The sequence below is a fragment of the Leucoraja erinacea genome, chromosome 8, assembly GCF_028641065.1.
Source record: "Leucoraja erinacea ecotype New England chromosome 8, Leri_hhj_1, whole genome shotgun sequence".
Taxonomy (NCBI): domain Eukaryota; kingdom Metazoa; phylum Chordata; class Chondrichthyes; order Rajiformes; family Rajidae; genus Leucoraja; species Leucoraja erinaceus.
Window position 1 is genome coordinate 6,658,617 of NC_073384.1, and position 26,892 is coordinate 6,685,508.

General features: G+C 46.7%; 1 protein-coding gene across 1 annotated transcript in view; it reads right to left on the minus strand.

The window, feature by feature from the left end:
- Positions 1-14,760: 14,760 nt before the first annotated feature.
- The window catches only part of LOC129699279 (synaptosomal-associated protein 25-A-like), a 110,198-nt gene continuing 98,066 nt past the window's right edge, over positions 14,761-26,892 (minus strand). Inside the window, 4 exon segments of the mRNA XM_055638931.1 lie at positions 14,761-15,818; positions 23,930-24,074; positions 25,635-25,704; positions 25,782-25,852. Of these exon segments, the coding sequence (XP_055494906.1) occupies positions 15,750-15,818; positions 23,930-24,074; positions 25,635-25,704; positions 25,782-25,852 (355 nt within the window). The 3' untranslated portion in view covers positions 14,761-15,749.

Below are 26,892 nucleotides of genomic sequence, written 5' to 3' on the forward strand. Positions count from 1 at the left end.
TTGGACAGGCTAGATGCAGGAAGATTGTTCCCGATGTTGGGGAAGTCCAGGACAAGGGGTCACAGTTTAAGGATAAAGGGGAAATCCTTTAAAACCGAGATGAGAAGAACTTTTTTCACACAGAGAGTGGTGAATCTGTGGCACTCGCTGCCACAGAAGGTAGTTGAGGCCAGTTCATTGGCTATATTTAAGAGGGAGTTAGATGTGGCCCTTGTGGCTAAAGAGATCAGGGGATATGGAGAGAAGGCAGGTACGGGATACTGAGTTGGATGATCAGCCATGTTCATATTGAATGGCGGTGCAGGCTCGAAGGGCTGAATGGCCTACTCCTGCACCTATTTTTCTATGTTTCTATATGTTGGTCGGTTGCGCAAGTTGGGCCGAAGGGCCTGTTTCCACACTAGATGACTATGACTGTTTATGAATAACATTTGGAGAGATAATAATCCCATTATAATCACACAAATCTTCAGGTGTGTGCTACCCGTGGGAAACTTTGGCACCTGTGAAATGAGTGTACTTTTGAAATGGACTAACTGGTCAAAGCCTCAGTTAAAATGCTATGTCACACTTATAACCTGAACTTCATGAATGACTAGCTGATGAAACAGTGATTACTTCAGTAAAGGGGCATGCTGAGACCTGTATGTATCCACAAACACTGACTTAACAGACCATTAACTTCAAAACACTTGGTATTTTAACCGACCTAAAGGTCTTCCTGTCATCAAGACACTGTGTGTTTGTTTTCAAAATGAGTATGTTCGGAACTCTGTGTAAGTGTTTGAGCATCCAGAAACATTGGACTGGCTGCCTGAGTGACCTAAAGGGTTTTATGAGATTTGAAACAACTTCAGAAGCAACAAAGCTGTCGTGGCTGTTTTTAAATGAGCATCCGGGGCGAGTTGTCAGAATGGTGTTTGGACCTCAGTTGAAATGCTTAAGAGCTTCTCGCTTCCACAATGGCTCAGAGGGCTTTGCGTGTCGAGGCACTGAGCCATAGGGATTGGCAGGATCCCGGTGTGATCCTCCATCTCTGCGGAATTAGCAGATTTCAGCTTGGGGTCAGTGCATTGTCACTGTTGCCATCAGCGCTTCTGAGCATTTGCAGAGTGCCGCTTGCTTTCATTCGGCACAGTTGTTGGGTGGAGATTCAACGAGGCACACAATGTCAGTGAGAGGACCTCTGTAATCACTCTGTAATCATAGCAATAGCTACCAGGGTGAATTAGAATGTGTTATAATAAGTTCATAAGTGAGAGTTCATAAGTAACCTGCTGCCCTCTGGAGGGCGCTATAGGTGCATCAAATCCAGGACAAATAGACTCAGAAATAGTTGCTTTCCGAGAATTATAACTACTATTAATTCTAATTCACACATGCACTGACCACTGCCCAACACCACGGACTTCCATCTGTATATATGTATATATGTATGTAGCGCCGCAGAAATTGTGCACCCATCCCCCCCCCCCTTCTCCCTTCTGTTTTTTGTTTTTCTGTTTCTTGTTTTTTGTGCTAAATTGTATGAATGCAATGAGTACGAGCAGCTTTCAGTTTCACTGTACATGTATAGTGACAATAAATGGCATATCATATATCGAGAGGAGCAGAATTAGGCCATTCGGCCCATTAGGTCTGCTCCACCATTCCATCATGGCTGATCCATCTCTCCCTCCTATTCTCCTGCCCATAACCCCTGACACCTGCACCTGCAGAATGTATCTATCTCTGCCTTAAAAATATCCATTGACTTGGCCTCCACAGTCTTCTGTGGCCATGAATTCCTCCGATTCACCACCCTCTGACTAAAGAAATTCCTCTTCAACTCCTTCCTAATGGAACGTCCTTTAATTCTGAGGCTATACTCTCTGGTCCAAGACTCTCCTACAAGTGGACACGTCCTCTCCACATCCACTCTATCTATGAAATTAACTGTTTACTGGTAATCCTGTTGGTTCAAATGTTGTAAAATAAATTCAGTGGCTTGCTGAGAAAGGCCGACCTCCAATTCCAGCATCTGTCTATCCTTTGCTTATTTCTACACCCTTCAACGATTTGACTGTCATCGATGACCATAAGAGTCAGGAAGTCATGTTGCAGCTTTATAGGAACGTGGTTAGGCCGCATTTGGAGCATTCTGTGCAGTTTGGGTTGCCCCATTACAGAGAGGATGTGTAGGAAGGAACTGCAGATGCTGGTTTACACCAAAGATCAACACAAAGAGCTGGCGTAGCGCAGCGGGACAGGCAGCATCTCTGGAGAGAAGGAATGGGTGACATTCCCAGTCGAGACCCTTCTTCAGACTGAGAGTCATGGGAGAGGGAGACTAGAGATATGGAAGGATAAGGTGTGAAAACGACAGATCAAAGCAGACAACGATCAAGGAAATGCGGAATGGTTCATTGCAATGTGAACCATTATGGAGCAGGATTTGGAGGAGGTGCAGAAGTACGGTGGCTGGATTAGAAGATATTAGCTATCAGGAGGGGTTGGACAAGCTTGGATGTTTTCTCTGGAGCTTCGGAGGCTGAGTGGAGACCTGATAAAAGTATTTAAAATTATCTTAGGGGAGACAGTCAGAACCATTTTCCCAAAGTGGAAATGTCCAACACTAGTTGGCATAGTAATATGAGAGGGGGAAAGTTTCATGGAGATGTGCAGGAAACATTTTTGCACTGAGGGTCAGGTCAGTCCTGTGAGCCTGGAGCGCATGGCCAGGGGTGGTGGTGGAGGCAGATATGATAATGGTGTTTAAGAGGTTTTTAGATAGGCATATGGGAAGTATGAACATTATGGGCCGAATATGGCCTGTTCCCTGTGCTGAACTGTTCTGTGTTCTACATTTCATAAGGTCATAAGTGATAGGAGAGGAATTAGGCCATTTGGCCCATCAAGTCTACTCCGCAATTCAATCATGGCTGATCTATCCCTCCCTCCTAAGCCCATTCTCCTGCCTCCTCCCCATAACCTCTGACACCCGATTTCAGGTTTGGAATCACCTCCATATGATTTGAATCAACGGTAGTAATAACAAGAAAAGTTTTTAGCCCCTTGACACCTTCAGAAAATTGATCGCTAGAATGAAAGAACAACTCAAAGGGTAATGCCCCTGTCCCACTTAGGAAACCTGAACGGAAACCTCTGGAGACTTTGCGCCCCACCCAAGGTTTCCGTGCGGTTACCGGTGGTTGCCGGAGGTTGCAGGTAGTGGAAGCAGGTAGGGAGACTGACAAAAACCTCCTGGAACCGCACGGAAACCTTGGGTGGGGCACAAAGTCTCCAGAGGTTTCCGTTTCGGGTTTCCTAAGTGGGACAGGGGGAATAACGATGTTAAAGGCAAGAATAATGGCAACTGACTCATCCAGGATCTGTGGAAAAGTGAACTAAACATTGTTGGTTCAAATGTTGTAAAATAAATTCAGTGGCTTGCAGAGAGAGCACGTGAAATATGGCAATCGGCAGGAGACTGTGAGAAAAGTTGCTGGCTGCATGAGAAGTGACATTAACATGATGAGTCTGGAATTATTATTAGGAAACCACAGAATGAGATAAATTCACACAGATCATCACGGAACACAAAGCAATTCCTCAATTCTAATGGTAAACTTACACTTATTATTCGACAGTAACAGCCTCATTGCAGTCTCAAAATGTAACACGAGACGTTTCGGAGGAATTCAGGCAATTGATGGAAGGAAGGAGGCTGTTTACGCAACTGATCTTTGTGGGAACATTTATCACACGAACATTACAGATGCGGGGACAGGAAATTAAAATGGAGAATGTTGGAACTGTTCGGCAAGTCCAACAATAATTGTTATGATGCAGGTTTGTTGGACCAGACTGTCGACTGTTTTGTGTCAAGGGATGACATGCCGTTTTAGCACAGTGGCGCAGCGGTAGAGTTGCTGCTTTACAGCGCCAGAGGCCCCCAGGTTCAATCGTGAATATGGGTGCTGTCTGTACGGAGTTTGCGTGTTCTCCCTGTGACCGCGTGGGTTTTATATCCTGACTGCGGGTGCTGTCTATGTGGAGTTTACACAATTTCCCTGTGATCACGTGGGTTTTCTCCAGGTGCTCCAGTATCCTCCCCACATTCCAAACACGTCCAGGTTTGTAGGTTAATTGGCTTCTGTAAATTGTTCCAAATGTGTAAGAAAGAACTATAGTGTATGAGGGGTCGCTGGTCGGCATGGACACAGTGGACAGAAGGGTCTTTTTCCATGCGGACCGAAGGGACTGGTTTCCAGAGGGCTAGTATGGACATTGTGGGTCGAATGGATTCTTGTGTTGGCAGCTCAGGCCTGGTGGGCTGGCAGCTCAGTCACTCTGGCCTGGTGGGCTGGCAGCTCAGTCACTCTGGCCTGGTGGGCTGGCAGCTCAGTCACTCAGGTCGGGTAGACTGGCAGTCACTCAGGCCTGGTGGGAAACTGCCAGAAATTCTGCCCAAAACAGGTGAGTGTGTGTGTGTGTGTGTGTGTGTGTGTGTGTGTGTGTGTGTGTGTGTGTGTGTGTGTGTGTGTGTGTGTGTGTGTGTGTGTGTGTGTGTGTGTGTGTGTGTGTGTGTGTGTGTGTGTGTGTGTGTGTGTGTGTGTGTGTGTGTGCGTGAGAGAGAGATCAACATTATAACATTTTTCATATTTTTCTGCAGATCACAGCAATGAAGGAGGAAAGTCTATCCTGACCTGAGCCAGTGAAGGGAGGGAGAAAAATACTGGGGTGAGGTTTAATACTTGCAGGGGGAATACTTACTTATGGGCCGAAGGGACTCCTCCTGGGCTAATGCAGACCTGATGGGCTGAAGGGGCTCTTTTAAAAGAAAATCTGAGTGAAATATCAGTGAAAGGCACTTTTTCTGGACTTTTCCTGGCCTGGCATGGGCCTTTTGGGCCAAAATGCTCCTCCTGGGCAAATACGAGCATTTTGGGCAAAAAGGGACTGGTTTCTTGGCTAATAGGGGCCTTCTGTGCCGAAATTAGGCCGGTTTCAGGCAGGCCAAACAACTCATTTCATTTTCATTTCATTTCCATTTCCATTGCAGTTTCAAGCACAGGGCAGGCCAAACAGCTCATTGCATTTTCATTTCCATTTCCATTGCAGTTTCAAGCACAGGGCAGGCCAAACAGCTCATTGCATTTTCATTTCATAGTCATTTCCATTGCAGTTTCAAGCACAGGGCAGGCCAAACAACTCATTTCATTTCCATTAAGGGCTAACAAGTCATTTATTGCAAGTACATTGCAGACTCACAGTTCCGTTGATTCACAGCTTAGAATCACAGTTGTGGCCTCTCCCTCGTGATCTTTCAGCGTGACTGACTCTTGTCCAGGCATCCAGAGTTTTACAGTCCCCCCCCCCGGAAGGGGCGTTATCTTCATCATGGTGATTGGCAGGTGAGAGGACCAATCAGCCGATCTCAAGATTTTTAAAACACTCATAACTTCTCTATTTTTCATCGATCGGGAAAACTCCCTGGGGCTGCTTCAGCGGAGGAGAACTGTGAGTAAGATGGCCAAAAATCATAGCGATATAGGGTAGCGTTTTTTATCCTAAAATCAATATACAGCGCAAACTGGAAGTGGTCAAGATGAGACTTTTAGTTACATAGATTTCCACACATATTGTGCATTGATGTCTGATTTATGTGTCAGCAGAGCTGACCAGGAATGCAAATTCAGAAACTATTCCTTATTACCTTACTGATTAAACATAGAAACATGGAAAATAGGTGCAGTAGTAGGCCACTCGGCCCTTTGAGCCAGCAAATGGCTGATCATCCAAAATCAGTACCCCCATTCCTGTTTTCTCCCCATATCCCTTGATTCCGTTCGCTCTAAGAGCTAAATCTAACTCTCTCTTGAATACATCCTGTGAATTGGCATCCACTACCTTCTGTGGCAGAGAATTCCACAGATTCACAACTCTCTGGGTGAAAAAGTTTTTCTTCAACTCAGTCCTAAACGGCCTACCCCTTATTCTTAAACTGTAACCCCTGGCCTTGGACTCCTGCAACATCGGGCCCATTTTTCCTGCAGTATGAGTGTCAGGGGTTATGGGGAGAAGGCAGGTGAATGGGATTAAGAGGGAAACTTAGATGAGCCATGATTGAATGGTGGAGTAGACTTGATGGGACGAATGGCCTAATTCTACTCCTATGACCTTATGACAAGTTATAGTAGAATTAGGCCATTCGGCCCATCAAGTCTACTGCGCCATCCAATCATGGCTGCTCTCTGCCTCTTAATCCCATTTTCCTGCCTTCTCCTCATAACCCTCGACACCCGTTCTAATGAAGAATTTGTCTATTTCTGTCTTAAAAATATCAACTGACTTGGCCTCCACTGATGAGTTCCACAGATTAACTACCCTCTGACTAAAGAAGTTCCTCCTCACCTCCTTATTAAAAGAGCACCCTTTAATTCTGGGGCTATGACCTCTGGTCCTGGACTCTCCCACCAGTGGAAACATCCATTCCACATCCACTCTATCTATGCCTCTCGTTCTTCTCTAAGTTTCAATGAGGTTCCCCCTCCGCCACCTTCATTTTCTTGTCTCCCTCGGCCTTTGTTCACCTCCCCTATGCCTCCTTTCATCCCTCACCCCTCCCCCCCCCACCTCTCCCCCTTGCATAGACTCATCTCCCTCCCCCCATCTGGTTCACTGTCCCCAGAGGTCCACCTCCAGCCTGATCCACTCCCATCTGGTCGGTCAGGACCTAGAGTGATAGAGAGTGGAAACAGGCCCTTCGACCCACCTTGCCCACACTGACCAACATGTCCCCGTCTACACTAGTCCCACCTGCCCGTGTTTGGTCCATATCCCTCCAATCCTGTCCTATCCATGTACCTGCCTAACAGTTTCTTAAACATTGGGATAGCTCCTGCCTCAACTACCTCCCTCTGGCAACTCGTTCCATACACCCACCACCCTGCAGATGACCTGCAGATGAACGCACTTTCCACAAGTGTGGTCACCATGGAATCTTTCATTAGGATGGCCACAATTACCAGCCTGATGTCTTCAGACTGACTCTTCCTGCAAACCGGCAAGAATGGCTTCAAAATCAGGGCGGCACACTGGCGCATTTGGTAGAGCTGCCGCCTCACAGCGCCAGATGCCCGGGTTCGATCCTGACCTCGGGTGCTGTCTGTGTAGAGTTCAAGTTCAAGTTCAAATGAGTTTATCGCCATGTGTCCCTGATAGGACAATGAAATTCTTGCTTTGCTTCAGCACAGCAGAACATAGTAGGCATTGACTCCAAAACACATGAATAAATAAACTGATAAAGTGCAAATAACAGATAATGCACCTTCTACCTGGGACCACGTGGGTTTTCTCCGCGTGCTCAGGTTTCCCCCCACATCCAAAGACGTGCGGGTTTGTAGGTTAACTGGCCTCTGTAAATTGCCCCTAGTGTGTAGAGAGGGGGTGAAAAAGTAGGATAACGTAGAACTAATGTGAATAGGTGATCGATGGTTGGTGTGGACTTGTTGGGCGAAGGACCCATTTCCACGCTGTATGTGTCTGTCTGTGTCATTCAATAGATCAATCGATCAAGCTTTCTTTTTATCAATCAATATCTATCAATCAACTGTATCTATCAATCTGTAAATTTATCTTATCAATCAATCAATCTTTCTATCTGTCAATCGATCTCTCAATCTTTCTATGTGTATGAGTGTATTTTCAAGTATTTAATCCACTTTATCTACAGAACGTTTTTCCTTCCATTATTTATTATGTAAAAGAATATGTGTGTTATGATTGTGTTTATAATTTGTTTGGTTGTTTTGTTGTTTGTCTTTTGCACAAAAGTCCGCGAGCATTGCCACTTTCATTTCACTGCACATCTCGTATGTGTATGTGACAAATAAACTTGACTTTGACTTATCTTGACTTGCAGATGCTGGTATCTAGACACAAAATGTGGAGGAAGGAACTGTCTGTGGAGATGCTTCGGTTCAGAAGAAGGGTCTCGACCCGAAACGTCGGCCAGATAGCCTGTCCCGCTGAGTTACAAAATGCAATCTTTCTATCTTGGAGCAATGAACGCCACCCTCCACTGCGGCACTGACAGGCGGCATCTGTGGAGAGAAGGAATGGGTGACGTTTCGGGTCGAAGTCAGAAGAAGGGTCTCGACAAAGTCCCAGCACTGACAATGGCGATCATTGTTCCGTGAAGGGATATATGATGATAAAACACACTTGAGGTAGATCCTTCCAGAGGGCAATGAGTCCAAAACACGCATCTGAATGCTGGTGAGCCGGGATTACTGTCACGAGAAGCTACTGCTGAGGAACTTAATCTACTATGTGAAATCGAGTTTCATCCATCCAGACTAACACTTGGGGAGTTATGTCGGGTCTCATACAGCAGAGGGCACCACCAGCACCTGGGATGTATCAGTTTGAGTGCCCGGTTGTAATATCTCAACAGAGAAGGAATAGGTGACGTTTCGGGCCACGACCCTTCTTCAGACCCGAAACGTCACCCATTCCTTCTCTCCATAGATGCTGCCTATCCCGCTGAGTTACTCCAGCTTTTTATGTCTATCTTCAGTTTAAACCAGCATCCGCAGTTCCTTCCGACACGTAATATCTCAACAGTTCTTTAATATAAAGAAAGTAATTAAACCAGTTAAAACGTTGACATTGGCTGGCATGGACTTAGTGGGCCGAAGGGCCTGTTTCTGTGCTGTATCTCTAAATTAAACTGGCTTACTGATAGTAGAGGGCTGTGATTGAAGGACAATATTCAGACCAGATGTCTGTGACGACTGGATCTGTGCTGGGACAACTGCTGTTTGTGATATATATATATATATAAAGAAGACTGTCATAGTGTACAGCAGGATATAGGTCAGCTACAGAAATGGGCAGAGAAGAGACAGATGGACTTTAATCTGAGCAAGTGCGTTGGACTTTGTGACGTCAAATTGATAGAGGGAAATATATATATAATTATAATCAAGACCGCAACAGCATTGACGTACAAATGGACGCAAAATGCTGTAGTCACTCACGGGGCAAGTCTGAAGAAGTGTCTCGACACGAAACGTCACCCGTTCCTTCTATCCAGAGATGCTGCCTGTCCCGCTGAGTTACTCCACCATTTTGTGTCTATCGTTAGTTAACACCAGCATCTCCCAGATGGATCTCGGAGTCCATGCCCATAGTTCTCTGAAGGTGGCAACACAGTAGCTAGAGAGGTAAAGAAGGCCGTGTTCAAGAAGGGAGAACCGCAGATACTGGAAAATCGAAGGTACGCAAAAATGCTGGAGAAACTCAGCAAGTGCAGCAGCATCTATGGAGCGAAGGAAATAGGCAACGTTTCGGGCCGAAACCCTTCTTCAGATACTTTTGGTACGCTGGTTTTCACAGGTTGGGAACGTGGGCATAAGAGTCGGGAAGTCATGAAGCAACTGTATAGGGCTTTGGTTAGGCTGTATTTGGAGTATTGCATATAGTTCTGTTCTAGTTTAGTTTAGAGATGCGGTGTAGAAACAGGCCTTCGGCCCACCGAGTCCACACAGACCAGCGACCCCCACACATTAAACCCATTCTCCTCCAGGTACAATGTTTACATTTACACCAAGCCAATTGGCCTACATACCTGCACGTCTTTGGAGTGTGGGAGGAAACCGAAGATCTCGGAGAAAACCCACGTGGTCACGTGGAGAACGTACAAACTCCGTACAGACAGCGCCCGTAGCCAGGATCGAACCCGGGTCTCTGGCGCTGTAAGGCAGCAACTCTACCGCTGCGCCACCGTGCTGCCCTACTTGTAATGGTAGGCGGTAAAAACGGTGCATTCTCATTTTGGAAACGTCGACCAACAACTAACTGCATTGAGATATATTTTTACCCATTGCTGTCAGATCCGTGTCCTATTGATTTTGCTCACTGTTAATAATAGGTTGCGAATCCCCGGTAAATGATCGGAAATGATTCACCATGTCATTCTATTACTCCCAATTAATTGTCACTTGGCTTTGTGTGGCATTCTTCAGTTTACATGTGAAAATTGTAATGTCACATTTGCTGGTGTAGTTTTAGTTTAGAGAAGCAGCGCGGAAAGTAGCTCCTTCGGCCCGCCGAGTCCGCCCCGACCAGCGATCCCCGCACGCTAACTCGATCCTACACACACTACGGACAATTTACATTGGTACCAATTAACCTATAAACCTGTGAGTGTGGGGGGAGACCAGAGCACCTGGAGAAAACCCACGCAGGACACGGGGAGAACGTACAAACTCCGTACAGACCGCACCCGTAGTCGGGATCGAACCCGGGTCTCGGGCGCTCTAAACGTTGTAATGCTGCAATTCTCCTGCTGCGCCATAGATTCTAGTTTGAGTGTGCATTGTTTAAATTGTTACACATGCATGAAAAGGCTATAAGCGCAAATCCTTTTCTCGTTCATATCTTTGCTGATAGTGATGAATGAATGAATGAATTTCCTTTATTGTCATTCAGACCTTTCTGTCTGAACAAAATTTCTTGTCTGCAGTCATACATACAATAATACAATAATAGACAACAGAACAGACAGTAAACACAAATTAACATCCACCACAGTGAGTCCACCATTTCCTCCTCACTGTGATGGAGGCAAAAATCTTAGGGCTGCAGTCTCTTCCCTCCTCTTCTCCCTCTGCGCTGAGGCGATACCCCACCGGGCGATGGTAAATCAGTCCCGTGGCTCACCGTTCTCCGTGAACGGGCTGGTTCAAACTCCGCGGCCCGGGGGGGTCAAAGCTGCCGCCCTCCAGTCCAGCGGACGCAGCTGTTGACGACGTCGTCCACTGGCCCGCGGCCAAACCCCGGACTCAGGCCGCCGCCGCCAGAACGCCGTCTCAGCCACCGGAGCACCGTTCCAGCCCCGAGCCGGGTCGCCCTCACGTGAGCGTCTCAGCCCCGCGCCAGGCCGCCCTCACGGGAGCGCCGTTACCCTCGAGCCGGGCTGCCCTCACGGGAGCTCCGTTACCCTCGGGCTGGGCTGCCCACACGGGAACGCCGTTCCACCCTCGAGCTGGGCCGCCCCGACGGGAGCGCCATTCCACCCTCGAGCTAATTAACTAATATTTGTGGGGAGACATAAACTCCCTCTCATGAGCTACCTACCTGTATACCAGGCTAACTTTAGTGCCAATTGCGGCAATTTTCTTTACATTTGTCTTTACACTTTAGAGATACAGCATGTTAACAGGCCCCACGGTCCACAAAGTTCACGCCGACTAGCGATCACCGTGTACATTAGTTCTATTCTACACACTACTATACACATTCTCTTCCAAGGACTCCATCTCCACCTCACGCTGCCTCGGCAAGGCCAGCAGCATAATCAAGGACCAGTCTCATCCCTGGTCACTCCCTCTTCTCCCCTTTCCCATCAGGCAAGAGGAACAGAAGTTTGAAAACGCACACCTCCAGATTCAGGGGCAATTTACTTCAGGACAGAAGCCAATTAACCTACAGACCTGCACGTCTTTGGAGCGTGGGAGGAAACTGGAGCACCCGGAGGAAACCCACGCAGATCAAGGGGAGAACGTGCAAACTCCGCACAGACAACACGCGTGGTCAGGATCGAACCCGGCTCTCTGGCGCTGTGAGGCTGCAACTCTATCGCAATGCCACCATGCCCTAAATGACTGGGGCAAAGGTTCCCTGTCACACAAGAGCATACAAGTTTTTGGGTCTTCAGCCCACACCAATGTCTTCTGAAAATCCACTGGTACCCAACTGTGTAAACATAGAAACATAGAAAACAGGTGCAGGAGTAGGCCATTCGGACCTTCAAGCCAGCACCGCCATTCAATATGATCATGGCTGATCATCCCCAATCAGTACCCCGTTACTGCTTTCTCTCCATATTCCTTGATTCCGTTAGCGCAAGAGCTAAATCTGACTCTCTCTTGAAAACATCCAGTGAATTGGCCTCCCGTGGCAGAGAATTCTAAAGATTCACAACTCTCTGGGTGAAAAAGTTTTTCCTCATCTCAGTCCTAAATGGCCTACCCCTTATTCTTAAACTGTGACCCCTGGATCTGAACTCCCCCAACATGGGGAACATTTTCCCTGCGTCGAGCCTGTCCAATCCCTTAAGAATTTTATATGTTTCAATAAGATCCACTCTAATCTTTCTAAATTCCAGTGAGTACAAGCCCAGTCGCTCATTCTTTTATCAAATAACAGTCCTGCCATCCCGGGAATTAACCTTGTGAACCTACACTGCACTCCTTCAATAGCAAGAATGTCCTTCCTCAAATTAGGAGACCAAAACTGCACACGATACTCTAGGTGTGGACTCGCCAGGGCTCTGTACAACTGCAGCAGGACCTCCTTGCTCCTATACTCAAATCCTCTCGCTATGAAGGCTTTCTTCACTGCCTGCTGTACATGCATGTTTACTTTCAGTGACTGATGTACAAGGACACACAGGTCTCTTTGCACCTCCCTTTTTCCCCATTCAGATGATAATCTGCCTTCTTGTTCTTGTCACCAAATGCATATAACCTCACATTTATCTACATTATACTGTATCTGCCACGCATCTGCCCACTCACCCAACCTATGCAAGTCACCCTGCAGCCTCATAGCATCCTCCTCGCAGTTCACACTGCCACCCAGCTTTGTGTCATCCGCAAACTTGGAGATGTTACATTTAATTCCCTCGTCTAAGACAAAATGCACACTCAACACATTTTGTTCTCCAGCATATCTGTGTGTAATGACGGATCTCTTTAAATATCACAAGCCCTAGATTGGGCAGTAATGTTTATACTGATAAGAACTTCTTCTGCAGTTGTATAGGGCTCTGGTAAGACCACATCAGGAGTATTGCATACAGTTTTGGTCTCCTAATTTGAGGAAGGACATCCTTGTGATTGAGGCAGTGCACGAGATTGATCCCTGGGATGGCGGGGCTGTCATATGAGGAAAGATTGAAAAAACTAGGCTTGTATTCACTGGAGTTTAGAAGGATGAGGGGTGATCTTATAGAAACATATAACATTATAAAAGGACTGGACAAGCTTGATGCAGGAAAAATGTTCCCAATGTTGGGCAAGTCCAGAACCAGGGGCCACAGTCTTTAGAATAAAGGGGAGGCCATTTAAGACTGAGGTGAGAAAAAAACGTTTTCACCCAGAGAGTTGTGAATTTGTGGAATTCCCTGCTACAGAGGGCAGTGGAGGCCGTCACTGGATGGATTTAAGAGGGAGCTAGATAGAGATCTAGGAGCTAGTGGAATCAAGGGATATGGGGAGAAGGCAGGCACGGGTTATTGATTGAGGACGATCAGCGATGATCGCAATGGATGGCAGTGCAGGCTCGAAGGGCCAAAGGCCTTCTCCTGCACCTATTTTCTGTGTTTCTATGTTCAATAAGTGCTTGCGATTCACGACAGAAATTGTAAGTAAATCATTAGCCTTGGTGCTGAGGAAAGTCGGCTTTGTAGCCGAGTGTCATTATTGTAACGCACTAAAGGAATTATTCACCAGCCGATCAGAGAATATCGCATGTAGACAAAAATGCTGGAGAAACTCAGCGGGTGAGGCAGCATCTATGGAGCGAAGGAATGGGTTTCGGGTCAAAACCCTTCTTCAGAATGAGGGTCGGGGGGGGTGGGTTCGGGAAGAAGAAAGGAAGATGCGGAGACAGTGAGCTGTGGGAGAACTGGGAAGGGGAAGGGAAGGGGAGGAGAAAGCAGGGACTACCTGAAATTGGAGGTCAATGTTCATACCGCTGTGGTGTAAACTACCCAAACGAAATATGAGGTGATGCTCCTCCGATTTACGGTGGGACCCACTCTGGCCATGGAGGAGGCCCAGGACAGAAAGGTCGGATTCGCAATGGGAGGGGGAGTTGAGGTGCTGAGCCACCGGGAGATCAGGTTGGTTATTGCGAACTGAGCGGAGGTGTTGGGCGAAGCTATTGCCAAGCCTACGCTTGGTCTCACCGATGTAGAGCAACTGACACCCAGAGCAATAGAATATCGCATGGTGGTGACAATAAACTAAACTGCGTATAACATGGGTTTCATAATTTTTTATTATTTTAACTAACTATAAAACAGTTACTACTTCACGGTCTAACAGAAGGCAGAAGAAATTCCATGTTACATCACATTTTGGTCCAGAATAATTTTACGACTTGATTTGACTCTTTTAATGACTGCACAGTCCAGGCATTTGCTGCGCTGAGCTCTATTACATAAGCAACAAGGAACTTATACAAATCACACACGGTCATAACAAAGAAAATACAATTTCTTTATAAAAACTACTTCATATCTTTCATAAATATTCAGACCTATTTACACAACTGTTAATCTCTATTAGTGCAGTCTTTCCCTCAACAAGTGAAACCACAATCAAGCCCCTGTCCCACTTTCCCGAGTTACTCCCGAGTTTTCCCCTTGATTCAAACTTGGGGAATGTCCGCAGCGAGTCCGTAGGAGGACATAGGAGTCTCGTAGATATTTCGTAGCGGCTCGTAATGCCAGCCGTAGGTATTCGGGGCATCTGGTAAGTCGGGACGTTTTTTCAGCATGTTGGAAAATGCCCACGAGTAAAAAAAATAGCCCCGAGTACCTACGGCTGGCATCTCCGAGTTTGAATCAAGGGAAAAACTCTGGAGAATTTGCAAGCAACTCGGGAAAGTGGGACAGGCCCTTTACTCCCCTGTCCCACTTAGGAAACCCGAACGGAAACCTCTGGAGACTTTGCGCCCCACCCAAGGTTTCCGTGCGGTTCCCAGAGGTTTTTGTCAGTCTCTCTACCTGCTTCCACTACCTGCAACCTCCGGCAACCACCTGCAACCTCCGGGAACCGCACGGAAACCTTGGGTGGGGCGCAAAGTCTCCAGAGGTTTCCGTCCAGGTTTCCTAAGTGGGACAGGGACATTATTAGCGGTATCTAAAGCTCATGGCTGAATTTGACCACTTCCCCATTAGCATCCACCACTTTAGCATCGAGTTGACATTTACTGATGAAGATCGATCTGGAAATTCGTCGCACACATCGCTCATTTAGTAAATGCTTTATCCTCATTTTACACCAAGTTTTTTGTTGCTAGGACATAAAACATGGCACCACTGTAGACTTGTAAATATCACCAGGTGTCAACTGTGTCCCGATACTGAGCATGCTCTAGCAAGGCGTCACCGCCAATGTGAAGATCATTTAGCAGAAGGGCTGAAAGTTAATTTCATGCATATATATCATCACCTCAGTGGAAGGACGAATACAGTTACATACACCACAGCTCCTCGACGTTGACTTAGAATGGCTGTGTGAAATAAATATGACAACATTGTTTTAAACTACATGGCCTTTTACCATCACAATACCCTAGGGACATGGCAGTAGCTGTGTGTAGTGACACCATTTTGAACGACGATACTGTACAGTCTGCCATTTTAGAACAAAAATAGCCTTTCTAGCATTTCTATCTAACCAAGCAAACTTTGTTTACGTTGAACAGAAAAAAGTTTTGGAAAGGTCACTAGGGAAATAAAACCATGAACCCAGCACGACATCCATCTTTTGGAATAAGGTTCATCTAGTAATAAATAAATAGCATGTAGGCTGGTTCAAAGTTTGGCAAGCTTGGACAGGGCAACTTTTACACTGGGTTCAATATGTGCATGTGGGCAAATCTAATCAGTAAACACCACAATAAAATCAAGTTGTACGCAGCTTTCCCGACCGGGCCAGAGGCCGATGACTCTCCCACAGGCGACCCTAGCCGCTGCCCAACATTTTTGTTGCACGCTGGTTGGCTTCGTCAATCCTGGTTTTATTGGACTCGGCCTAGAATGTAACAAAACAGAACGAGATCGACACACACGTGTTAGCTTTGTGGAGGGTACAAATCAGACACAAGTCTTGAAGAATGTTGCACTTTTAATTCCCACCACCCCCACCCTGCCCCATCCCCGGGTGCTCACACATTTTTCCCCACTATCCCGCACGCTGTGGAAGAAAAATGAACTTCCGTCTTTATTTAATTTTGATTGAAATTGAACAAGGTAACGAAAGGATGTATTGGGAGGTGACGATTGCAAACCTGTCACGTCCAGGTGTGGAAGAGAATCCACTGGAAACGGCAAAGTAGATTAGACGTATTACCTCCGGTCTGGGAACGTGATGAGGGGTGGATGATAAATGTAAATGTAAATAAAAGGAGATAACAAAGCTTGTTTAATTTTCTCTGAGAAGTTACAGTAGGTCACCAGCGCCCCCTACTGCTAGTGGCGCAGATACGTAGCAGTAAATGGGAGGCTTATGATTGGCTCGGAATGGGGATGGTGGCGTGGGCCACCTGAAAGATGAGATAGAACAATGTCAAGAGGCCTTTGTATTGTGTTAGATAGTACCCATGTGGTAGATGGTATATTATAGCTGTATCTAACAAGTAAACAAAAGTTATTTTAATAATTTTAATAATAAGTAAATAAAAGGATTTGAGTATAGGAGCAGGGAGGTTCTACTGCAGTTGTACAGGGTCCTGGTGAGACCACACCTGGAGTATTGCGTACAGTTTTGGTCTCCAAATCTGAGGAAGGACATTATTGCCATAGAGGGAGTGCAGAGAAGGTTCATCAGACTGATTCCTGGGATGTCAGGACTGTCTTATGAAGAAAGACTGGATAGACTTGGTTTATACTCTCTAGAATTTAGGAGATTGAGAGGGGATCTTATAGAAACGTACATAATTCTTAAGGGGTTAGACAGACTAGATGCAGGAAGATTGCTCCCGATGTTAGGGAAGTCCAGGACAAGGGGTCACAGCTTAAGGATAAGGGGGAAATCCTTTAAAACCGAGATGAGAAGAACTTTTTTCACACAGAGAGTGGTGAATCTCTGGAACTCTCTGCCACAGAAGGTAGTGGAGGCCAGTTCATTGGCTATATTTAAGAGGGAGTTAGATGTGGCCCTTGTGGCTAAGGGGATCAGAGGGTATGGAGAGAAGGCAGGTACGGGATACTGAGTTGGATGATCAGCCATGATCATATTGAATGGCGGTGCAGGCTCGAAGGGCCGAATGGCCTACTCCTGCACCTAATTTCTATGTTTCTATGTTTCTATTTACTGCACAGTATAACTGCCAGCTAATTCTGCTGTGATGTCAGAGAAGTGGTGAGCAGTTTACTGCGGCCATCTCTCCATGATACCATGCAATAAAGTCACTTAAAGCAAACCTGCGGAGTCTGTAACTTTTTGTTTTTATTTTTATTTCCCTCCACATTAATTTCTTCCGCACACCCTTTCCCCCCATCCCCCTTCCTGTAGAAGGGTCGCGACCCGAAACGTCACCCATTCCTTCTCTCCAGAGATGCTGCCTGACCCGCTCGGTTAAACTCCAACTTTTTGTGACTGTTTTCGGCTTAAACCAGCAACTGCAGTTCCATCCCACACACCCCTTCCACCTATGTCCCTCCCTCTGGCTTCACAGCTCACTCCTCTCCTTTTGACTCGGAAGGAACTGCAGATGTTGGTTTAAACCAAAGATAGACACAAAAAAGCTGGAGTAACTCAGCGGGTCAGGCAGCATCTCTGGAGAGAAGGAACCGGTGATTCATTGTCTCGTTGTCTGTAACTCATTTTCACCTAGCACACAGCTAACAAGGGCCTGTTTTCTTTATCATTGTCACTTTTTTACATATCCTACATACGTTTGTTCCGTATCTCTCTACATCACCATCTATATCTCTCGTTCCCTTCCCTTGACTCTCAGCCTGAAGAATGCCCTCGACCCGAAACGCCACCTATTCCTTTTCTCCAGAGATGCTGCCTGACCCGCTGAGTTACTCCAGCATTTTGTGTTTATCTTCGGTTTAAACCAGCATCTGCAGTTCCTTCCTACAAACTAGTTTATAGTTGAGTTTAGTTTAGTTTGGAGAGACAGTGCGGACACAGGCCCTTCGGCCCATCATGCCGAGACACTAATGGATATAATTCATACTGAAGTTGAACTACATACCACTGACAGGAAATACCATTAATTCTCAGTACATTTATAATTTATTTATTCATAGGAGTAGAATTAGATCATTCAGCCCATTAAGTCTAATTCACCATTCAATCATGGCTGATCTATCTTTCTCTCTCAACCCCATTCTCCTGCCTTCTCCCCATAGTATTGGTGTATGGATGGGAAAGGAATGGAGGGTTATGGTCTGAGTGCAGGTAGATGGGACTAGGGGAAAAGAAGTGTTCGGCACGGACTTGTAGGGCCGAGATGGCCTGTTTCCGTGCTGTAATTGTTATATGGTTATATGGTTATATTTGACACCTGTACTAAACTAATCATCCTTACAAATTCCCTTTATCCTGTATCTGTACACTGTGAATAGCTCGATTACAATCACGTATTGTCTTTCCGCTGACTGATTAGCACGCTACAAAAGATTTTCACTGTACCTCAGTATACATGATGATAAACTAAACTAAACGATCTAACTAATCACGGGGAGAACGTGCAAACTCCATACAGACAGCACCCGTAGTCAGGATCGAACCCGGGGTCTCTGGTGCTGTGAGGCAGCAACTCCACTGCTGTGCCACCGTGCCACCATTTTCTCCCACGTCCCAAAGAAGTGCAGATTTGTAGGTTAATTGGATTCTGTGAATAGTCCCTGGTGTGTACAGAGCAAAAATTGAATAACATGGAACTAGTGGAAATGGGTGACCGATGGTCGGCATGGATACGGTGGGCCGGAAGTCCTGTTTCCACGCTGTATCTTTAAAAATTAAACCCAATTCTCCAGTCAGCATCAGAAATTAAGTCTTGAATTAACAGAATGTAAATGCTTTTGAGGGCAGCACGGTGGCGCAGTGGTAGAGTTGCTGCCTTACAGCGCTTGCAGCACCAGAGACCTGGGTTCAATCCCGACTACGGGTGCTGTCTGTATATAGTTTGTACGTTCTCTCCGTGACCACATGGGTTTTCTCCGAGATCTTCGGTTTCCTTCCACACTCCAGCTTAATTGGCTTGGTGTAGGTGTCAATTGTCCCTCGTGTGTGTAGAATAGTGTTAGTGTGCGGGGATCGCTGGTCGGCGCAGACTCGATGGGTCGATAGGCCTGTTTCTGTGCTGTATCTCTAAACTAAACTAATCTAAACTAAAACTTTAAAAGCCAATACAAGACGAGCCGCTGAGGTCAATCACACTGGAGTAACATGCGCGTATGATTCCAGGGAGTTGGCACATATTTTTGGCCCCAATGCAACAGATGTGAACAGACGTTTCACTGTTTCCAGGAACCCTTTGCTTTCAGAGAAGGAACATTGAAACATCTGCACACATCTGTTCCATCAGGAGTTCCCTGAAGTCACCACAGATTAAATGAATCTCCTGGATACTGGTATGAGCAACTTGGAGAAAAAGAACAGTGGATGTTAATAAACGGTGAGAGTGTTTGGTTTAGTTTAGTTTGGTTTAGTTTAGTTTAGTTTAGTTTAGTTTAGTTCAGTTTAGTTTAGTTTAGGTTAGAGATACAGCGCGGAAGCTGGCCCTTCGGCCCACTGAGTCCGCACCGACCAGTGATCCCCACGCATTAACACTATCCTACACACACTAGGGATCATTTTTTTAAAACATTTTATACCAAGGCAATTAACCTACAAACCCCTGTACGTCTTTGGAGTGTGGGAGGAAATCGAAGATCTCGGAGAAAACACACTCTGGTCACGGTGAGAACGTACAGACAGGATCAGGACCCGTAGACAGGATCAAACCTGTTTTTTTTGGGCGATTTTTTTTTTCGGTGACTTGTCGGCAGCCGTCATGGTCGCAGCAGATGGCCGAAAATTTTCAACATGTTGAAAATCCAGCAGTGTTCCAGCAACCAGAAAATGCTACGTCTCTTTGGGCCACTACTCACAGCATGTGGTGGGATGATGCCTGTTTGGTGGTGAGTAGTCGCCCAAAGAGTCGTATCGTTTTTCTGGTCGCTGCTGGAAGGTAGTTGAGGCCAGTTCATTGGCTATATTGAAGAGGGAGTTAGATGTGGCCCTTGTGGCTAAAGGGATCAGGGGGTATGGAGAGAAGGCAGGTACAGGATACTGAGTTGGATGATCAGCCATGATCATATTGAATGGCGGTACAGGCTCGAAGGGCCGAATGGCCTCCTCCTGCACCTATTTTCTATGTTTCTACATGTTGAAAATTTTCGGCGACCTGCTGCGACTATGACGGGTGCCGGCAAGTTGCCGAAAATATCGCATAAGTGGGACAGGCCCTTAAACCAAACTAAACTTAAGCATAGCAGCTGAAAATATACAGTTTGCAGATTTTCAAACCACTTGTGCTGATTAGCCATGAGTACAAATAGGTCGAAAACCATTTATTTGCAAACTTTTTTTGCACGTGGAAGGTACTGGTTGCATAGGCTACAAACTCTAATGTCCCTCGGGATTCAGTCTGACAACAGGGATTTGCCACAAGGTGTTGTTTTTGTTATGATCGCCTCAACCAATTTTGAAATTCCCAATGGGGTGGGACCTCTTCTACAGCTCCAGCACTAGATGAGATACAAGCTACTGCAGATCCAGAAAACAACAAATTGCTGGCGTGACTCAGAGGACCAGGCAGCATCTCTGGAGAACATGGATAGGTGACATTTCTGGTCGGGAACCTTCATCAGTCTGAAGAAGGGACTCGACCCGAAACGGCACCTATCCGCGCTCTTCAGAGATGTTGCCTGACCCGCTGAGTGACTCCAGCACCGTGTGACTAAATATCACAAGACGTTTGCTGAGAGTGACAGCTAAATGTTCCAGTTCATCAGTGATCGGGGGGGGAGAGGCAACTTGGTAAAAGTACTATATATAAAATTATGAGAGGCATAGACAAGGTAGACAGTCAGAACCTTTTTCCCCGCAGGGTGGAAATGTCAAAGACTAGCGGGCAAGGCTTTACGGTGAGAGAGGAGCGTTTAAAGGAGATGTGTTTTACACAGTGGAAAGGCGGTGTGGGGGGGGGGGAGGGGGGGGGGGGGGGGGGGGGGGGGGGGGGGGGGGGGGGGAGGGTGGGGGGGGGGGTGCCTTGGACATTGAAGATTGTTTTAGATAGGTACATGGATGTGCAGAGAATGGAGAGATGTGGATCACATGCAGTTAGGAGGGATTAGTTTAATTTGGAATCATGTTCAGCACAGACATTGTGGGCCGAAGGGCCTGTTCTTCTGCTGTTCTCTTTTATATTCTATGTTCTAATTGAAAGCATTTTAGTTTTGTTTAGTTTGGTTCAGAAATAAAGCACGGAAGCGGGCCCACTTCGGCCCACCGATCCACAGCAACCAGCGATCTCCGCACACTAACACTAACACTGTCCGACACACACTAGGGACAATTTACACCTATACCAAGCCAATGAACCTACAGATCTGTACTTTGTCTTTGCCAGAGACCTGGGGTTCGATCCTGGCCTCGGGTGCTGTCCGAACTGAGTTTGTACGTTCTCCCCGTGACCTGGGTGGGTTTTCTCCGAGATCTTCGGTATCCTCCCACACTCCAAGGATGTGCAGGTTTGTAGGTTAATTGGCTTGGTGTAAATGTAAAAATTGCCCCTAGTGTGTGTAGGGTAGTGTTAGTGTGCGGGGATCGCTGGTCCACGCGGACCTGGTGGGACAGTGGTAGAGTTGCTGCATCAAAGCACCAGGAACCCCGGTTCGATCCTGACTGCGGGTGCTGTCTGTACGGAGTTTGTATTTTCTCCCCGTGACCTGAGTCGAGGTTCACTGTACTTTAATTGGTACACGTGACAATAAACTGACCTTTGATGATCTGGATGAGGGAATTGAAGGCAATATCTCCAAGTTTGCGGATGACACTAAGCTGGGGGGCAGTGTTAGCTGTGAGGAGGATGCTAGGAGACTGCTAGGTGACTTGGATAGGCTGGGTGAGTGGGCAAATGTTTGGCAGATGCAGTATAATGTGGATAAATGTGAGGTTATCCATTTTGGTGGCAAAAACGGGAAAGCAGACTATTATCTAAATGGTGGCCGATTGGGAAAGGGGGAGATGCAGCGAGACCTGGGTGTCATGGTACACCAGTCATTGAAGGTAGGCATGCAGGTGCAGCAGGCAGTAAAGAAAGCGAATGGTATGTTAGCTTTAATTGCAAAAGGATTTGAGTATAGGAGCAGGGAGGTTCTACTGCAGTTGTACAGGGTCTTGGTGAGACCACACCTGGAGTATTGCGTACAGTTTTGGTCTCTAAATCTGAGGAAGGACATTATTGCCATAGAGGGAGTGCAGAGACGGTTCACCAGACTGATTGCTGGGATGTCAGGACTGTCTTATGAAGAAAGACTGGATAGACTTGGTTTATACTCTCTAGAATTTATGAGATTGATAGGGGATCTTATAGAAACTTACAGAATTATTAAGGGGTTGGACAGGCTATATGCAGGAAGAGTGTTCCCGATGTTAGGGAAGTCCAGGACAGGGGGTCACAGCTTAAGGATAAGGGGGGAAAATCCTTTAAAACCGAGATGAGAAGAACTTTTTTCACACAGAGAGTGGTGAATCTCTGGAACTCTCCGCCACAGAGGGTAGTTGAGGCCAGTTCATTGGCTATATTTAAGAGGGAGTTAGATGTGGCCCTTGTGGCTAAGGGGATCAGGGGGTATGGAGAGAAGGCAGGTACGGGATACTGAGTTGGATGATCAGCCATGATCATATTGAATGGCGGTGCAGGCTCGAAGGGCCGAATGGCCTATTCCTGCACCTAATTTCTATGTTTCTATGTTTCTATGTTTGAACCTTTGCATGGATTCTCTCCAGGTCCTCTGGTTTCCTCCTGCATTCCAATGACATACAGGTTTGTAGGCACCCATTCCTTTCCTCCAGAGATGCTGCCTGACCCGCTGAGCATTTTGTGTCTATCAGGTTTGTAGGTTAATTGGTTTTGCCATAAATGTTTAATTGTCCCTAGTGTGTAGGATAGTGCTAGTGCAGGGGTGATCGCTGGTCGGCGCGGACTCAGTGGGCCGAATGGCCTGTTTCCGCGCTGTATCTCTAAAGCCTAAAGTCTAAACGCAACAATAATACCGAAGCGTGTAGGAAGGAACTACAGATGCTGGTTTACACCGAAGACGGACACAAAATGCTGGAGTAACTCAGCGGGACAGGCGGCATCTTTGGAGAGAAGGAATGGGTGACGTTTCGGGTAGCGACACTGAGTCAGGGGAGAGGGAGTCCAGAGATAGGGAAGTGTAAGGTGTGAAAACAACAGATCCCAGCAGCCGATGGTAAGGAAATGTAGAATGGGTCAATGTTGGCTGAGGGGAAGATGACAAGGAGGCGTACAATCAGTAAAATTAATCAAGAGGACAGTGAAACCAGGTCGGAGCAGTAGAATGGGGAGGGGCAGAGAGAGAGGGAATGCAAGGGTCACTTGTAGTTAGAGAAATCAATATTCATACCGCTGGGTAGACACAAAATGCTGGAGTAACTCAGCGGGTGAGGCAGCATCTATGGAGAGAAGGAATGGGCAACCCTTCTTCAGACTGATGTCGGGGGCAGGGGAGGGACAAAGGTGGAAAGCAGGCGGAGACAGTAGGACTAGTGGGAGAACTGGGAAGGGGGAGGGGAAGGAGGGAGAAAGCAAGGGCTATCTGAAATTAGAGAAGGCAATGTTCATACCGCTGGGGTGTAAACTACCCAAGCGAAATATGAGGTGCTGCTCCTCCAATTTTCGCTGGGCCTCACTCTGACAATGGAGGAGGCCCAGGACAGAAAGATCAGATTGGGAATGGCAGGGGGAGTTGAAGTGCTGGGCCACCGGGAGATCAGGAGGTGTTCAACGAAGAGGCGGGGGTTGTAAGCTGCCCGATTCTGAAGTAGTCACCATGGAGAATGCGCCATTCTTAAATGACCAGTTCTGAAAAGACCGATTTTGCCGGCGGTCTTACCTTCTCCATGATCCTGTCGATCTGGCGATTTTGTGTATCGATCTCGTTGCCCATGTCCAGTGCCATGTGGCGAAGGTTGCCAATGATGCCACCGACTTGCTCCAGATTATCATCCATCTCATTTTCCCGGGCATCATCCGTGACTCTGTGCCAGAAGAAGACCTCTGTAAGGGTATTGCTCTCTCGCATTGGGTGCTTTCATGTGCACCGGACAACACTGAAGTTAAAATTAACACTCCCCAACTCCTCTTCGAAGATGGAAACGAGGAATCCAAGAAATGGCTCTCATTCACCTTCATCCTGTATCTGTACACTGCGGGAGGCCCGGCTGCAATCATCGATAGTCTTTCCAACAATTGGATAACACGCAACAAAAGCTTTTCACTGTGAATCTGTATTGGAAGGAACTGCAGATGCTGGTTTATACCAAAGATAGACACAAAATGCTGGTAAGCAAAAATGCTGGAGAAACTCAGCGGGTGAGACCGCATCTATGGAGCGAAGGAATAGGCGACGTTTCGGGTCGAGACCCTTCTTCAGATTTTTCCAGCATCTGCAGTTCCTTCTTACACAAAATGCTGGAGTAACTCAGCACTCAGCGGGTCAGGAAACATCTCTGGAGAAGGAATCTGTAGAAGATTCTGACCTGAAACGTTACCTATTCCTTCTCTCCAGAGATGCTGCCTGACCCGCTGAGTTATTCATAATCTACTATCTACCTTATTGGGGACCCTCAGACTAACTTTGATCGGGTTTTGCAGGCTTTACCTTGCACTAAACGTTATTCCATTATCATGTATCTATACACTGTAAATGGCTTGACTGTAAGCTTGTCTTTCTGTTGACTGGTTAGCACGTACCAAAAGCTTCACAAGGTTAATTCCCGGGATGGCGGGACTGTCATATGCTGAGAGAATGGAGCGGCTGGGCTTGTATACTGATTTAGAAGGATGAGCGGGTATCTTATTGAAACATATAAGATTATTAAGGGTTTGGGGAAGCAAGAGGCGGGAAACATGTTCCCGATGTTGGGGGAGTCCAGAATAAGGGGTAAGCCATTTAGAACAGAGTTGAGGAAACATTTTCCCACACACTGAGTTGTAAGTCTATGGAATTCTCTGCCTCAGAGGGTGATGGCGGCTGGTTCTCTGGATGCTTTCAAGAGGGAGCTCGATAGGGCTCTTTAAGATAGTGGAGTCAGGGGATATGGGGAGAAAGCAGGAACGCGGTATTGATCATGGATGATCAGCCATGATCACATTGAATGGCGGTGCTGGCTCGAAGGGCCGTATGGATTACTCCTGCACCTATTGTCTATTGTCTATTGTCCAAATGCTTTTCACTGTACCTCGGTACTCGTGACAATAAACTGAACTGAAACTGCAACTGAAATCTTCACCATTTTGTGTCTCTCTACCAGCAGTTCCTTACTTTTGCCAACTCTTTTGAGCCGTCATGTGTTCAATACCCCCCCATTCCACGCATGTCCATGTGGGTACCGAAAAGTCTCTTAAACAGGACGGTCATATCTGCCCCCACCCCCCACTCCACTCCCCCCCCCCCCAACCCCCCCCTCCCCCTCCCCCCCCCCCCCCCCCCCCCTCCCCCCCCCCCCCATCCCCACCTCTGGCAGCGTATTCTAGGCATTGTAGATCTATGTTGTAGATCTAGAGATGGAATGGGAGATTCAAACAAGAGAGCCCACCTGGGACGGGGTATGAAACCCCCGCTGATGGTGGAGGCCATCTGCTCACGGCATATCATCCATCACGGCACTTGTAGGGCCGAGATGGCCGTTTCCGTGCTGTAATCGTTATATGGTTATATGGTTATATGGTTATATGGCGATCACCCCGTCTGCTCGCGTGGTTGGCTTCCCCCACCCCATCCTGGTTGTTCCCCCAAGCATCGCTTGACTTGAGTCTGGGCAATGAAAACAACGAGACACTCAGTGCACATTGGAACCAAATCCTTGCAGTCCTTACAATTCAACCTTCCCACTGGCTCAGGCGAATGGACATTTGAGAAAACGATAGTATACCGATATATTATATTGGTCGATTAAATGTTTCCATAATCTCTGTAAACATCTATTTCATTTTCACTTCAATAGGAATGTTTTGCCCATTATGCTAGAGATTGGATTTATTAACCAGCACAACACTCGAGGTTGCAAATATAACTGCCAAGGGCCATAAGCTTAAAGGGCCTGTCCCACTTTTCCCGAGTTTTCTCCCGAGTTTTCCCCTTGATTCAAATTCGCAGAATGCCCGTAGCGAGTCCGTAGGAGTCTGTGGATATATCGTAGCGGCTCGTTTATGCCAGCCGTAGGTACTCGGGGCATCAGGTAAGTCGGGACGTTTTTTCCATCCTGATGAAAAATGTCCACGAGTAAAAAAATAGCCCCGAGTCCCTATGGCTGACATAACGAGCCGCTACGATATATCCACGGACACCTACGGACTCTGCGAATTACGAACATTCTGCGAGTTTGAATCGAGGGTAAAACTTGGGAGAATTTGTAAATAACTCGGGAGAATTCGTGAATAACTCGGGAAAGTGGGACAGGCCCTTAAGAAGGCAAATCATCGAATCAAGAATAAGTGAGGAGCATTTTTAAAAAGACTAAAATTCACTCCCCTTTATTGCTGAAGGTAGTGGGTTTGCTATTGTTAAGCAGTTGTCTATTAGTTATTGAGATAACAGGTCAAGGTCGGCAAATTGAGATAGTTCCTCTGAACCACTGTACCAACCTGATGTGGAGTGGTTCCCCCTAGATTTAAAATGGTGTTTACATCCCAGTCTAATATATCGGTACTGCTACTGATTTCGTTGGCCAAACATCGATCCCTGTTGTACAACTCCCTCGTAAACGAACACACGGACTAAAGACAAACAGTGGAGTGAAACAAATGCGAGAGCGTAAAACGATAAAGCTATCGGTAAAGTAATTCGCCTCAGAA